Source organism: Cynoglossus semilaevis, chromosome 11 (assembly GCF_000523025.1).
Source record: "Cynoglossus semilaevis isolate Cse_v1.0 chromosome 11, Cse_v1.0, whole genome shotgun sequence".
In the NCBI taxonomy this organism is placed as follows: Eukaryota; Metazoa; Chordata; class Actinopteri; order Pleuronectiformes; family Cynoglossidae; genus Cynoglossus; species Cynoglossus semilaevis.
In genome coordinates, this window is record NC_024317.1 from 1,020,015 (window position 1) to 1,035,949 (window position 15,935).

General features: G+C 40.9%; 2 protein-coding genes and 1 long non-coding RNA gene across 21 annotated transcripts in view; 2 read left to right on the top strand and 1 right to left on the bottom strand.

The window, feature by feature from the left end:
* Positions 1 to 1,701, top strand: part of h6pd (hexose-6-phosphate dehydrogenase (glucose 1-dehydrogenase)) — a 12,355-nt gene extending 10,654 nt beyond the window's left edge. For all 5 annotated transcript variants that reach the window (XM_025060385.1, XM_017036624.2, XM_017036622.2 and 2 more), the window contains one exon: positions 151 to 1,701. In XM_025060385.1, the coding sequence (XP_024916153.1) occupies positions 151 to 1,496 (1,346 nt within the window). In that variant the 3' untranslated portion in view covers positions 1,497 to 1,701. The remainder of the gene's footprint in view (positions 1 to 150) is intronic.
* A 1,351-nt stretch (positions 1,702 to 3,052) lies between these two features.
* Positions 3,053 to 15,935, bottom strand: part of LOC103385699 (uncharacterized) — a 24,971-nt gene continuing 12,088 nt past the window's right edge. Inside the window, exons 3-13 of one of the 12 annotated variants that reach the window (XR_003051108.1) lie at positions 15,782 to 15,906; positions 15,256 to 15,427; positions 9,354 to 9,467; positions 9,024 to 9,193; positions 7,866 to 8,302; positions 7,038 to 7,127; positions 6,544 to 6,667; positions 5,112 to 6,324; positions 4,892 to 4,917; positions 3,906 to 4,080; positions 3,053 to 3,162 (exon numbers count right to left, since the gene is read on the bottom strand). This is a non-coding gene — a long non-coding RNA (uncharacterized LOC103385699). The other 11 variants (XR_003051105.1, XR_003051104.1, XR_003051109.1 and 8 more) reach the window with 11 other exon arrangements.
* Positions 10,798 to 15,935, top strand: part of epha2a (eph receptor A2 a) — a 13,563-nt gene continuing 8,425 nt past the window's right edge. The window contains exons 1-3 of one of the 4 annotated variants that reach the window (XM_025060162.1): positions 10,798 to 11,274; positions 12,173 to 12,243; positions 13,581 to 14,217. In XM_025060162.1, the coding sequence (XP_024915930.1) occupies positions 11,070 to 11,274; positions 12,173 to 12,243; positions 13,581 to 14,217 (913 nt within the window). In that variant the 5' untranslated portion in view covers positions 10,798 to 11,069. The remainder of the gene's footprint in view (positions 11,275 to 12,172; positions 12,244 to 13,580; positions 14,218 to 15,935) is intronic. The other 3 variants (XM_025060161.1, XM_008319668.3, XM_008319667.3) reach the window with 3 other exon arrangements.

Genomic DNA, 15,935 nt, shown 5'->3' on the forward strand with positions numbered 1-15,935 from the left:
CTCTCACTCTCTGCCCCCCCCCCCCAGTGTGATCCTAGTCTCAGACTCTTTTTTTAATACTGTCCTCAACAATAATCAGTTCTCCCTGTGCTCCAGTGTTGTCAAGGTTTCCCTGCCAATAATCCGACCAATGTCGGTTCTCTGTTTCAGCTGTGTTGCTGCGGTTGGACGACGCCCAGTATGAAGGCGTCCCCGTCCTTTTGCTCTCAGGGAAGATGCTGGATGAACGTGTGGGGTACGCACGTGTACTTTTCAAGAACGACATGTTCTGCCTTCAGAACGACAACAGCGTTCACTGCAAACCCAAACAGATCGTTTTCTACTTCGGCCACGGCAGCCTCCAGTACCCAGCGGTTCTGGTCAGTAAGACTTTGTTCAAGCCGGTTTTAGTGGACGGAGAATGGAAGGAAGTGACGGAGCACAGTAACGTCAAAGTTTTCGGTTCGCCGCTGTCAGACTTCTACGTCCAAACGCCCAAAGAACAGAGAGAGGCTTATTCAGAACTGATTTCACGGATCTATGCAGGAGAGAAGAACAGTTTCATCAGTGTTGAAAACCTGCTGGCCTCCTGGAGCGTCTGGACGCCTCTGCTCAGCAGCTTATACACTGAATTTCCTCGCATCTACCCTGGTGGCGAAGACAACGTGGATCTGCTGGACGTACAACTGAAAGGAAATGACATCAAGTTTAAAAGTGAAGTGGTGATAATCCGGCCCGATCAGATGGGGGGAACGTCGGGCGGGGGCTATCAGGCCATACACGGCAAATTTTGTGACACGGACATGGTTTCAGCCTGGACTGAGCAGCTGGTGGAGAAGCTAGCTGCAGACCTGCAGGAGGCGGCCGAGGCGGCGGTGCTCGAGAGCGGGGTTTTTCACCTGGCGCTCTCAGGAGGCTCCAGCCCCCTGGCTCTGTTCCACAGACTGGCCTTCCACCACTTCTCCTTCCCCTGGAGGTACACTCACGTGTGGATGGTGGACGAGCGCTGTGTGTCGCCGACCCAAGTGGAGTCAAACTTCTACCTGCTGCACAACCATCTGCTTCAGCATGTGAAGATACCGTACTTCAACATTCACCCCATGCCGGTGGAGCTCAACCGTCGTTTATGTGTGGAGGAGGACGGAGGAGCGCAGATGTACCAGGAGCTGATAACCCAGCTGGTGAACGGTTCCAGCTTCCACTTCGTACTGCTGGGCGTGGGCTACGACGGCCACGTGGCCTCCCTGTTCCGTGGGACTGAGGTGGAGAAACATGGGGAGCAGCTGGTGGCCCTCACCGAGAGCCCGACCAAACCCCATCAGCGCATGAGCCTCACCTTCACTGCCATCAACCACGCCCGCCGAGTGGCTCTTCTAGTCATCGGTAAACAAAAACACGAGCTGGTCACACAGCTGAGCCGACTGAAAAACGATAAAGACAGATACCCTGTCACCAGAGTGTCGCCCTCACCTGGAAAATCGGTGTGGTACATGGACTATGATGCACTTTTAGGATAAAGAGTTGTAAAAACTGTAAATGCCTTAAAACTGTTAATGTAATTCACAAAGTGCTTACAAATAAAAATATATATTTTGGATTGAATAACTTACAATAAGTGAAGTTACCAGACGACGTCTGACGTCACTGCTGTTTGACACTGGACCATCACATGTAGATGGCTGTGACACAACCTACAGGGAAAAAAATTTCATCAGGAAAAAATAAAAATCTGAGACTTTCCTTCCTCTTTGTGTCGACATCAGGAAAAAACAAAAATAAAACTCTGAGACTTTCCTCCCTCTTTGTGTCGACTACTGTGTGATAACTGTTGGTATTCCACTCCTGTCACTGGGTGCTCTCAAATATATAAATATATACACATATATATACATGTATACATACATATATACACGTGTATATATATATAAATATATATATATACATATACGTATATACACATATACATATATCTACACATATACATATATCTACACATATACATATACATATATACATAAACTTAACTTAGTTAGTTAGCTGCTATCTGAGTGACTAGACATGAACTGTGCGCCTGTACTCAGATAGCAGCTAACTAACTAAGTTAAGTTTATGTATATATGTATATGTGTATATACGTATATGTATATATATATTTATATATGTATATATATGTGTATATATGTATATATATACATATATCTACACATATACATATACATATATATACATATATAAATATATATACATGTATACATACATATACATATATATACATGTATACATACATATACATATATATACATATATATATATGTATATATATGTATATATGTATATATATATTTATATATATGTATATACACATATATGTATATGTGTATATATGTATATTTATATATATACATATATAAATATATATACATGTATATATGTATATATATGTATATGTATATATGTATATATATGTATATGTATATATGTATATATATGTATATATATATATACATATACGTATATACACATATACATATATCTACACATATACATATACATATATATACATGTATACATACATATACATATATATACATGTATACATACATATATACGCATGTGTATATATATATACATGTATATATGTATATATATGTATATATGTATATGTATGTATACATATATATATATATTTATATATATATATACACATATATCTACACATATACACATATACATATATCTACACATATACACATATACATATATACATATACATATATATACATATATATACATATATACATGTATATACATGTATATATGTATATATATATTAAAGATAAGCTGTTTAATAAACAAAGTCCTCATTAAATTCTTTGCCACAGTCCATTTCATTAATGTTTGAACAGGTTAGTTAGTTAGCTGCTATCTGAGTGACTAGACATGAACTGTGCTCCTGTACTCAGATAGCAGCTAACTTAACTAAGTTAACTAAACAAAGGTTAAGACATAAAACCAGACCTCATTCTACACAAGCACAAAATGTCTGCCTTGTACCAACAGAGAGCTTGTACTCACAGAAAGAAATCCTGTCACGGGTCCGTGCACAGTGGTCAGTGGTGGTCAGGGAAGTGGACTTGGGTCCAGAGGGTTTCAGGTTAGAGTCCACCAGTTGCCGAGTTACCACTGAGTAAAAACAGAAGTCACATTACGTCGTGTTCTGTGTCACAGTTATAAGTAGTTCACATTTTTAGACGTGTGTTTAGTGTCATTATCAATGTCAGGTTTAAGAGATCGTTTAACGAAAACACTAAAACCAACATGGCCGATTAATAAAGTACTATTTCTGTAAACATTATTTATACTGACGTGTTGTTCGGCTACCAGGCTAAGGCCATTTGTTGAACTGATTTACAGTTACGCTTCGTTCGCGCTTCTATTTTGTCGACTTCCGTAGCTGCCGGTAGAGGAAATGACGTATCTCTGTGTTGCTACTACTTACAGACATATGCGTGTAGACATATACGTCACCGCGGAGGTTTTCAACAACTTCCTGGTAGAACTAACATCTTAGCGGTGACATTTTACGAAGGGAAGAATATCGGTCTGACTGACGGTCGGTTTTCAATACCACAGACATAATAAATATTATTATGTTTACGGTTTAAACTTTAAAGCACAAGACGTTTTGCGTCGTGGTTTGTGAATCGAGTCTAAATTTGGCTTAAATGCTGCTTAACATTGAGCAATTGACGTCCCTTCTCAGCAGGAGGCGCCAAAACACCGTTCCAAGTTGGTTCTACAAATCTACAAGTTGTAAGATAAATATGACATTGTACTACCTAGCGGTCACACGGGGGCAGTCGTTGACTACACTGTGTTGTGACGTGAAGTGCGACTCCTGTTGGTCAGTGTTGGTCACTACTTACCGGTACGGTGCATGAATCAGACCTTTCATCCTCTGGTGGTGCGGCATACTTCAGCTGTTTCCTGTCATTGCCATGAATGCAGCTCTACCTCCAACAGAGCAGGTGTTCCGTTTGGCCAAATAGTGACGTCATTGTTGTGGACCACACCGACAGTCACCTTCTGGACTCTTCTCTCCTTCATGAAGAGCAGAAAACATCAAAGTCACATCTGACATTCACATTCTTTTTATTTTGTTTTTCTAACGTTAAACCTTTAATTTTACAATGTAATTTGAAAAATAAAATTCCAGTCTTAATTTAACGACTTTTTCTTCACTTTGACTACATTTTAAAAAGTTTAATTTATATAAAACGTGTTGAAATGACTGAACTATGGCCAAGATGATTAATACTAACGCCACCTTGGGGATTTTTAATAAAATGTCAAATGCGGTCCTAACAAATGAGAAAGGCTTTTGTTTGATGAAGTATTAGGGACATGAGGAGAGAAAATAAAATAATTAGAGCATAAATTTAGAACTTTATGACAAAGTTTAAGACAAGAAAGTTTTAAGTTTCTGAGAACAAAGTCTTAAGTTTAGGTTTTACATTGTTTAGTGCAGTTGAAAAAATAAGATATAACTTAGAACATTGAAAAGTTTTACAAGTTCCCATAAACTTTGAAGAACAGTCTGTCTTTGGTTATGATAGATAGTTGTAATTTGTCCCTTTTTTCTTAAAGTTTTACCTTTTTTTATCCTCTAATTTTAGTGTTATTTTATGTAACATTACATCATTATCCTCCTAAAAAATACAACCTTTTTATTTCTTATTTCTCATACCTTTAAGACTTGTCTTTTAAAATTATTACTTTCTAACTTTTCCTAGTTTCTCTTTATGTCTTGACTTAAATTCTAGTTCTATTCTATTCTATTAAATTCAATATTGTGACTGTTTTTCTTCTCTTTTTTTTGACTCAATAATTAATACTAATAAAGTTTGTTTACCTGGTGATCCAACGTGATGGTCTTTCCTGGACACAAAAAAAACCAAAAATCATCAGTTCATAGTTTCATGAACTTAAATCATTCACATTGTGTTTTCTTTGAATTAAATTTATACAAACAACATCTGAAAGTCTCTCTGGAGTGCAGCTAACCTGAAGCACGCACTGACTTTAACAGCTGACCTTTCTGATGTGGCTTTCATTAATCACGTTTTTCTTACCACAAAATTGTCGACCAACACCCGTCGAGTTTCGGGAAGTCTGTTTTGTTTGTGGTCGTCAGACTGGCAGCAGGAACGACCGGACTGGAGCCCCAAAAAAAAGTAATTAACCACCACATTAAAGGTAAGACTTGAAGGTCACATTTGCCCCACTTTATGACAACATGACACACACACACACACACACACACACACACACACACAAACAGCTGTAATGGCTGTGATCACACTGTGGAAACCTCCCATGTTGGCTGGACACTGTGAAAGGTAAATAGTAAACAGGACGAAGTATCCTTGTGTGTGCGTGTCAGTGTGTGTGTGTGTGTGTGTGTGTGTGTGGCAGCTTAAAGAGAGAATGAACCCATGTGGAGTGTGCTGGCCCAGCTGTCACTGCTACGACTGCAGACATGAGAGACCACAGGATGCAAGCTGGAGGAACACTGTGTGTGTGTGTGAGTGTGAGTGTGTGAGTGTGTGAGTGTGTGTTGTTGTCACTCCACACCCCCGGGCATTCTCTACAGCCCCTCTCTTCCTTCCTCCCCTTTGTTCAGCCTGCGGGGCAGACTTGGTCAAGCTGAGCACACAAGCCAATGCATATGAATGTGTGCTGTCATCTTTATGGGGGGGGGGTTAGTGCAGGGGGGGGGGCTCCCCCAACAGTCATTAGATTTAACACAGGTCTTTACTGAAATTCACTTTCACGCTTTCCTCTCTCTCTCTCTCTCTCTCTCTCTCTCCTGCCAGACGAGGATTACAGTGACCTCAGGTTGAATACACAACCTGTCACACACTAATACGGGAACAAAAGCAATCAGCAACAAACAAAGGCTCACTTTGAATGACTATTCCCCAGAGTGGTTCTGCGGCTGGTTATGATTGTTATACGATATGTACCTTTAAAGGCCCGGTTAATTGGAGGTTTTGAATTTCAAAGGTGAGGCCCTGCTGCCAAACGACTCTTCCGTTAATATCCTACGCTTCTGCCCTTACCTGCAGACTTCATTTTTCTTCTGCTGTCGCTCTTTGATGCGTGAGGTCAGCGGCGATGCAGGCGGCGATGAGTGATCGTGGGCGAAGCCACAAACAGATTCAGCCCATGTGTTCTGGAGGAACACCGCGTGTTTTTGGAACCACATTCTCACCTTTCATCTGGTGGGATCAGAAGATGAAGACCTGTCGAGGCACGCCGCTGCTTTTGTTTCTGAACGCCAGGCTGCACACAATACATCTGACATTATACAACAGACGGTTGAATTCCACTTCCCAGATGTGGCATTAAAACATTTTAAAACAGGCAGAGACGCAGCGGAACTTTACAACAAAGTTTTTAAATGTTATATCCAGACGAAGACTTCTCTGTGGAGACTGTCTCTTTAAATGACTAATGACTCATATTTTTACTGTATTAGCTCACAGTAGACTAAATAAATACCTGGTTTGCTTTAATGATCCCATATAATCTCCTACAGGTTTGAACAGGAAGTTGGACAGGAATCTTCAATCCATTCAAACCATTTTATATAGAAAACAGTTGAACGGGGAATTGAACCAGTAACCTGTAAAAAAACAGACAACAATTAACATGACGACATATGAACAAACAGACAATTAACATGACGACATATGAACAAAACCAGACAATAATTAACATGACGACATATGAACAAAATGACATGTGGACTGAACCACAACATGTACCTTCACCACCAGATGCTGCTAAATCCCACACAGTGTACCTTTAAATAACATCTATTCTCTGATGGTGAATTTAAAAAAAACAATGTGGTTTTTTTTTTTATATTGTCATCACAACACATCGTTCACCATAAGTTCTATGATGTGGTTTCAGTTCATTTTTGGTGAAAGAACAAGTGTGTTTTCATTGTTTGTGTTGAGGTTTAGCCAGGAGTGAAGAGAGGAATTCACCTTTCACTTCCCACTGGACCCAGAACAGAGGTGCGATTGTTGAGCAGAACTATCTGAGAGTTTCATCATCACATTGGGATTGGATTTTACCTGGAATCAGATTTGTTCACGGACCACACACACACATTTAGTGACAAAAGTCAGATTGAAATCAGGAAATAAAGATAAAAAAAAGTTGTTTTGATAAAATTTAAAGTTTCTTCTTGACCTACAGGAACAGTTCCAGTCTGCTTCCACACGTCTGTGACAGTTTCCAACTAATGCTACGATGCTACGATGCTACGTCTTCTGTAAGGTCGAGGAATTCGATGGTGTGAACACAACACTACTGTGTCCAAACTCTGGTTAAAAGGTTCTGTTTTAGGTTCTGGTACCAGGTTCTGGTTATTGCTGACACTTACACTACACTATACCAGCCTAGCCTAGCCTAGCCTAGCCGCTGCTGCTGTGGCTTCTGTTTGTAAATGTGGATTTCTGTCTCATGCTGTCAGTGATCGGTGTTTTAGCGCCACTGACGGCTGCTCATCAAAATGCCGACACAGAAGTGTGGATCCATCATTTCTTAACAAGGGTTCGTGGGCCCCTCGCTGTGAGTGGGCTGAAAGAGTGGGCGCATTGCATTCTGGCTGTATACAAAAACTCCCCGGCGCTTTCAAAGTGGTCCACCTCTGTGTTTGCTGACACCACCAAAAGTGTCAGGAGAGCAGGGGGGAAAGGGGGGGGGTGAGGGGATCAGGATCTGAATGACATGGCGTTGCTGCAGCGGCTGATGTTCAGTGACCCACAGAGTCCAAGCCCAGCCCCCAGTGTGAAGTACTTTTGTCTTACCGCTGCCCTCAGAAGCCCTTGGACCAGAGGGGAGGAGGGAGGGAGGGAGGGGTATTCGGGTATTCGGGTACCCGCGGGGGCGAGCGCTGTGAGGCCGCGGTCCACTCTCCACTCTGCAGCTCGACACATGCTCTGTTAGGTGAATAAAAAGAAGCCTGTATTGTATTGGAGGCATTTGCATACTAGTGTGTTAGAGAGGGTGTTAACCTTTGACACCGTGGAGGAGTGTGTGACAACAGAAACCACTCGTCAGAGTCTCGGCGTTAGCACAGTTGAAAATAACACCTCAGCGTGTGAGTGTGGAGCAGAACCGACAAGGACTGAAGATAAAAGACTGTTTCAGTTGTTGGATCTGGAAGTTTCTCTCAAGTAGTCGAGCGTTTTCAGAACTGAGTGGATAAAGATCATCTCAGGAGAGCGCCCTCTCTGTGTGGAGCCTGAAAACAACAAAGACAACTGTTGAATGTTCTGAAGGAGAGGGAAATATTTGTGTTGACACTTCACATCAGTGATTCTCAACCTCTGTGCCGTGGCCCACTTCTGTGGCGTGGAAAATGATTTCACTTAATTAGGCTGAAAACTATTATTTATTTATTGCATATAATTTTACATCAAAACATGAAAGGCAGAATAATTAAATCCTCTTCTGCTAGGTGGCAGCACATGGCTATGAAAACTAAAAAAAAAGATAATGAAAGATCTTTGTGAGTGTCTTTCTTTAATTTCTGCCACTATGTCACGTTGTCTTCAACTAAACAGGCTGAGATTTGAGTCAATTATGAGGTCATTTAAACTAGAACATTATTATATTTAATTCAATTGACTTTTTGTTGGGTGGTTGGAAAAAACAGTGCTTGACATGAGTGGCTCTGAAATAATTAAATTATTAATGTTAAGGTAAAAGAAAAAGAAAATCTTTTTTTAAACTGAGACCTTCACAGTGACAAACTCTGATGAATATTTTTTCCTGCAGTACAACCTGATCTCTGAGAGGTGAAAACGTCTGACTGTGTTGTGTTTAAGGACCGTGTGTGTTTGTCTGACTGTGTTGTGTTTAAGGACCGTGTGTGTTTGTCTGATTGTCATCCTCAGGTCACAGTGTCATAACTCAACCCACACTTAACTTGTTAATCTGTTTTTTTGACCAGAATTACTCACTCTGTCCGTTGTATGATTAATGTCCGTGGTCGGTAACTTTGGACGAGACAATGTCCGCCTCTTCAGTTGATGTCGGGGGATCCTCTGTCGGGGGGAGGCGGGTGTGATTGGTCCTCAGCCTGAAGCCTCTTCTCTCCGAGTGCACGCCGCTGCACAGACGGGCCTTGACTCTGAAATTCCAACAGATAAGAGTTGCTAGGTGATACTTCTGTCGGATCTTCATTGTGGTCACATATTCATACCCAAATTGTTTGGTTCTTTTATGAGGAGCGCCTCATTAGTAGTCATATATTCATACCAGACCACCCCCCCACTTGACCCCTTCTTTACCACTCGTGGGAACGACGTCCAGGAGGAGAGGAGGGGAAATCCAGGCGATTATTTAGAGGACGGTCAGCAGGGACTGTCCGACCTAAAGACTGTTTCACTTTGGAACGTTTGGACCTGAACATATTGACATGGTTAACATTTAACAACAAACACAAAAACCCAGCATCAAAAAGGTTTCTCAAATTAAACACCAAACGGTTTCAAAACTATTTTTCCCAAAGGATTGTTCCAAAAAAATTTCAAGAGTTTTCCAAAAATTTTTTTTTTTAAAAAAACCTTTTTCTGAAAAAAAATTTTTTTTTAGAAAATTTTTTTTGTTTTTTAGAAAAAAATTTTTTTTAGAAAATTTTTTTTGTTTTTTAGAAAAAAATTTTTTTTAGAAAATTTTTTTTGTTTTTTAGAAAAAAATTTTTTTTTAGAAAATTTTTTTTGTTTTTTAGAAAAAAATTTTTTTTCGAAAAAAAAAAGATTTGTTTTTCTGAAAAAAAAAAATTTTTTTCTAGAAAAAATTTTACAGAAAAAAATTTTTTTAGAAAATTTTTTTTTTAGAAAATTTTTTTTTTTAGAAAAAACATTTTTTTTTTTTTTAGAAAAAAATTTTTTTTAGAAAATTTTTTTTGTTTTTTAGAAAAAAATTTTTTTTTAAAAAAAAAATTTTTTTTAGAAAATTTTTTTTGTTTTTTAGAAAAAAATTTTTTTTCGAAAAAAAATTTTTTTCTAAAAAACAAAAAAAATTTTCTAAAAAAAACTGTTTTTCTAAAAAAAAAATTTTTTTTCTAAAAAATAAAATTTTTTTTTTCAAAAAAAAAAAAAATTTTTTTTCTAAAAAAAAAATTTTTTTCTAAAAAACAAAAAAAATTTTCTAAAAAAAACTGTTTTTCTAAAAAAAAAATTTTTTTCTAAAAAAAAAATTTTTTTTTTAATTTTCTAAAGTTTTCAAAAAAACATTTCTAAAAAATTCTCAAATTTAGAAAGTAAAAAGATTTTTACAAAAAAAATTTTTCAAAGGATTTTTCCAAAACAAATTCAAAAGACTTTTGGACTTTTACATGTTATCATGTCTGTTTAAACATATTTTTGTTGAAAAACAATGACAATGACACAGAGGGACAAAAAAAACGGTTGCTAAATTCTGAGACGTTGAGTCTAGTCACAATAATGACGGTTTGTGTTCTGGGTGTTTCATCTTAGTCATAAATGATTCATGGACGGAGTTTAATCTTCCTGTTAAACTTGACATTCTTGATAAATGATTCCCAAGGTTTGCCAGCTGCTGTTAACAGTGACCAGCAGGGGGAGGATCAGAATCAGCTCCCAGCTGACTCTCAGGGGAGTTTAAAATTAAAATAAAAAGTTTTAGTTTTTGTTAAAGTTTTTTTTTATCATATTAGTTTAGTTAATTTGATGAACTTAACCTAGTCTTAAGTCAATTATTAAATATATATAATTACCTTTAAAACTATGTTTATTTTACAGTAACACAAAATATAAAAAGATTTTAAAAATTCGCAGTAATTGTTTTGACTTGAGCAGCTGTTATATTTCCTTGTCACATATTTCACACACAGTGACACGGCGGTTTATGAAGGCCTCCATTCTCCTCAATGAAACAGGTGCGGTGCCGTACGTGTAGCCCCGCCCCCTCGGTTACCATATTTGGCTAACTTCCCCATTCCAAAGGGCGGTGGGCGGGGCGATGACGCCACCTGTTTCTGAATGGGCTGCGGACTTGTGCTCACTCAGCCGGTACAGTCAAGTATTTGGAGAAGTGGAGTCGGAGTGGGACGCACGGAGACGGGCCGTGGGACAGAAAACCGTCCAGTTACTTTAAAACGCAGAAGAAAAATGGAGTTTCGCCGCTTCAGTCCCGTCCTGTTTCTATTTGTCAACCAAGTGTTCGTCAGTCTGCAGTCGAAAGAACGTGAGTAGAAAGTTTTTTTTTTGTTTTTTGTTTTTTTACGCGTTGAAACTGAGAGATTTCGAGCGACCTCACCTCATGAGTCAGGAGGTCGGAATCTGATCCAACTGTAACTGTTTTACTGTTGATAAACTCCAGTGAAGAAGAATTATGTTTGTTTGAAAATGTTGCGCGTTTGAAAAAAAAAAAAACAAAGTAAAGTTTTAAGTTTTATCGTTGAACAAAACAATAATAAAATTAAGACGTAAGTCGGATTTTAGGACTTTTACTAGTAAAACGTTTTCACTTATCGTTGAACAAAACAATAAAAAAATTAAGACGTAAGTCGGATTTTATGACTACTTTTACTAGTAAAACGTTTTCACTTAGTTGTAATTGAATTTTTTAATTAAAAAATTAATAATTCTGGTTACGGTGCAGTCACGGGATGGGGAGGGCGGAGGGGGGGGGCACCTGTACAATGTCTGAACATGTCATGAATTTTTTTTCCGTTTCACTTCCACTTTACATTCGTGTATTTTTGCCGTCACGGTTGTTAAGGAGCCCACGCCTTTCCCAGACAGCACTGGTGTTGTATGCGTGCCGGACCTGGAGGACACGGTTATTACAGTCCTGAATCACACGGACATGCCTGATTAGACCGTCAAAGCCTGGCATGTGCCCCCCATCAAACATTCGGCCCCGCGAGATTAAGGCAGAGGGTTTAAGACGGTGTAATCCCGTATTACAAGAGTTTAATAAAGAAATTTAAATCTCATCACAACAACTGGACTTTTAAGATTATTTTTTTTTAAATTGTTAAATTATAAGTAATAAAGTAATAATAACCTGCCGGTTACATCAGGTGCGTTACGTGCCCGTTACTACAGCGTGTCACATGTGTTTCTGTTTTTCTTCCCAGCAGAAGTTCTTCTGGACATGAGAGCTTCAGGATCAGAGCTGGGCTGGCTGACGCTGCCAAATGAGAATGGGGTGAGTATTAATACCTCGAGAGGCTCAAGATTTCAAAGCCGTCCTCCGCTGTGGTTCAACAACTAAAGAAAGGGACAAGCAGCTGAAGATCACTTCGGTCCAAATTCTGTTCGGCAACAATCACAGACTCCGTTTCCGCTCGCCTCGTCCCCTAAAAAAAGCTCTTTGGTAGTGATGGAATGAGTGGCAGCTCAATGAGGTTTGGCAGGGCAGAGCTAGCCTCATGTTAACGCTACCCTTTCATAAAGGAGTTATGAATGCCATTAAAATGTCACGGCTCATCGTCAGCTCTCTGGATTTACAGCACCAAAGTGCATTTTGCACAATCATAGTTTTCATTCCGACTCCGAGCCGTGGAACTGAACGTTTGGACGCGTGTCCTGGTCCGGAGTCCGCTCTGGGCTTTTTGAGATGACCGTGGTCGGGGTGACGTGTAGAGTAGGAGGACGTGAGTCAAAGGAAAAAAGAAAGAGTGGAGAACCATCCCTCTATCTAAAGTTCAGTGGCTTTCCTTCTAAATAAAGTGACCACCTCCTCTGTGGGCCACCTCCTCTGTGGGCCACCTCCACTGTGGGCCACATTTCTTGTGTGACATTTTCTCAGAAGATCCAAGGATATTCTGTTTCCACCGTTAGGATTTCCCCTGGTCTTTACAGCGATGGTTTATGACACTTCTTTATGTCTATATATACATACGTGTATATGTGAGTGCGGTTGTGGCCGCGGTCACGTCTACTTTCCAGAAGCTTCCTGAAAAAACACTGGAAATGGAAGTCATTTTAGATTCGGGGTTTGATACGTCAAAATATAATATATAAAGTTGTTTTTTTTCCCCCACTTTAGTCTTCGGTTATTTTCCCTGAAGTTTACGTAAATCACAGCTGAAGTAGTTCTGACCTCAGGTGGAGCGGTTCTACTCATAGGAAGTGGAATATTATTGGATGGATTTGTTGACTCAGTCTGAACTGCGGCGATTATAAACTTCATTACAGCCTCATTAACATGAGCTGGTGTTGCACAGTAGCATTTACTGGGTTAATGTGTGACTAACTCACTGGTGCCCCCCGGTGTGCTGGTTAAAACCACACACGTTGTGAGCGCAGCGCATGTCCAGGCCGGTGATCTGACGGTGCGGAAAAAAAGCTGAGGCTTTATGAGCTTCTCACTCGGCATGAAAGACTGGATGTTTCATCAATGAAACTGAAGGAACAAAGGCGCCGAAGCCTGTACTTACACCCCCCCACACCCCCCCCCCACCCCCAAAATGCCTTCTTGCCTCTCATTATTGCAGTAGGGTTAGAGACTGATCCTTCTGTCCTGTGTCTTCTGTCCTGCAGTGGGAGATCGTTCAAACCGTGGTCAACAGCTCACTCTTCTACACCTACAGCGTCTGTAGCGTAGATAACAACGAACAGGACCACTGGCTGCGGACCACCTTCATCCAGAGGCATCCTGGGACGTCACGCGTCTCCGTGGAGCTGCAGTTTGTCGTGCGAGACTGCAACACGTTCGACGGAGCCTCCGTGGCCTGCAAAGAGACCTTTAACCTCTTCATGTCCGAGGCCGACGACGACGTTGGCACCAACTTCCGTAAAGGGCAGTTCCGCAAAGTGGCCACCATAGCGCCCGATGAGGTCACCAGGGGCCGCGTGCTGAAGGTCAACAAAGAAACGAGGAGCGTGGGGCCTCTGTCCAGGAAGGGCTTCTACCTGGCGTTCCAGGATTTGGGCGCCTGTGTCGCCCTGCTGTCAGTGAGAGTGTATTACAAGACGTGTCCGTCCACGGTGCAGAGCTTGGCGTCCTTCCCGGAGACAGTGGCGGACGCCCTGAGGGAGGTGGAGGGAACCTGCGTGGAGAACGCCGTCAGTCAGGCCACCCCACGCATCTACTGCACAGCCGAGGGCGAGTGGGTGGTTCCCGTGGGCCAGTGCCAGTGTCTGCCCGGCTATGAAACCACGGGGGAGTCGTGCCAAGGTAAGAGCTGCCAGAAGTCTGCCGTTCAGTCAACACAGGCATGTCTGAGTCGTAGCAAATGAAACGCCTCCCACGGCAACTTCTCAAACTGAGAAATGAGCGCAGAGGAATGTTAATTGTGTGTGGCTTGTTTAGAAGCCGGCTGGAAAAACACACGGTATCTGCCGCGGTGTGGGTCCAGTGGAGCAGAACTTCACGGCAGAGGAGGAGCAGAGTCCAGTCCAGTCTTTAAAGTGTTGTTTGTTTTGCTGAGATTTGAGGCTGAGATCAACAACGACATCATGGGATAAAAACAAAAACAAACAAAGAAACTTCCAGCAGTGTCTCATCCAATATCACCTGTTTGCCAGAACATTCTTTCCACTGTCAGCACTTAGGAATGAGACTGGGCTGAGACGCAGGTTTATGGGAAGACCGAAAAAAACTAAGATGTGACAAAGATGTCGTTTTAAGTTTTCCAAAATATAAAAAACTAGTTTGTTATTTAGCTCTTAAATACAACAAAATAACTTTAATTAATCAACAGTGGCCACTAGTGGTGAGAATGTTTGTTCCATTAATAACAGTGGTTTAACATTAAAAGGAGGCGTTAAACTATTTTGTTATTGGGATAATATTTTAAATTATTATTTACACCGTCACTACCTAACGATACGTATCACGGTACAGGGGTAACGATACGACATACTGCGACATACTGCGACATACTGCGACATACTGCGACATACTGCGATACTGTAGGTACGACGATATACGTACGACGCTGAGACAGAGTCTTCGTACTGTACATGCGCTGCTGCTGCTGTGTGTTCAGTGTGTTGGCATTTAGGGTGTGGTGTTGTGAAGAGTCTGTAGGAAACGTGGGAGGAGAGAGAGGGTACTGAAAGAAGAGGAAGGGGGGAGGGAGGGGGGAGAGAGGGGGGAGGAAGGGCATAGTTCGCCCGGGGGATTTCTGAAAGGAATTCTTTTAGCCTCACGTCAACCTGCGTCCCTGATTGAGTAAAAGGAAGGGCCGTGTGAATGTGACAGTTTGACTACCTGAGCGGTGTCTTCCATCTCGCAGGAATTTGTTTTGTGTGAGTTGCCACGACGACACAAACCACAGATTACAGGGATGAGGCCGCGCACCTCCCAGAGGTTAGTGAGTCAGGCTGTGGTTTATGACTCCTGATGGTCCGAGTCACCTTGACTGGAAGACTTCTGGTTCACTCTGTGACAAGGAAACGACAAAGAGTTCATTAGAAAACTGATCAAAACAAAACTGGGACTTCACAGGGTTAGAAAAGTATCGTTTGTTTCTTTCATAAATATTAATCATCACTGATCGTAAATGGGTTTTTATTTTTTTTGTGATTGCATATACTACAGTATTAAAAATAAAAAACGATTTTTATATATTTTTTTTAAATATTCTAGGATAGGGAGGATAAATAAGTGATATTCCGTAACAGCCTTCAGAGGTTTCCAACACCTGGCCCGGCTGACGTTGTCAGGCAGGTGTCCGGAGGAAGATTACATATTTTTGTTTCACACAAATCTGCTGCTTCAGAAGTCGAGCGTTGACCTGGTTATTTAGACTCAGGAAACCTGTGTCCATTAATCACCGAGCCTCTCTGCCGTAGCCCAAGGACTTTTTTTTTAGCCGACTGTAGAAAGTGGCCTGTGTGTGGATTCCACCCAGGAGCCCAACTGTTGTGGGAACAGGAAGTAAAGTGAGA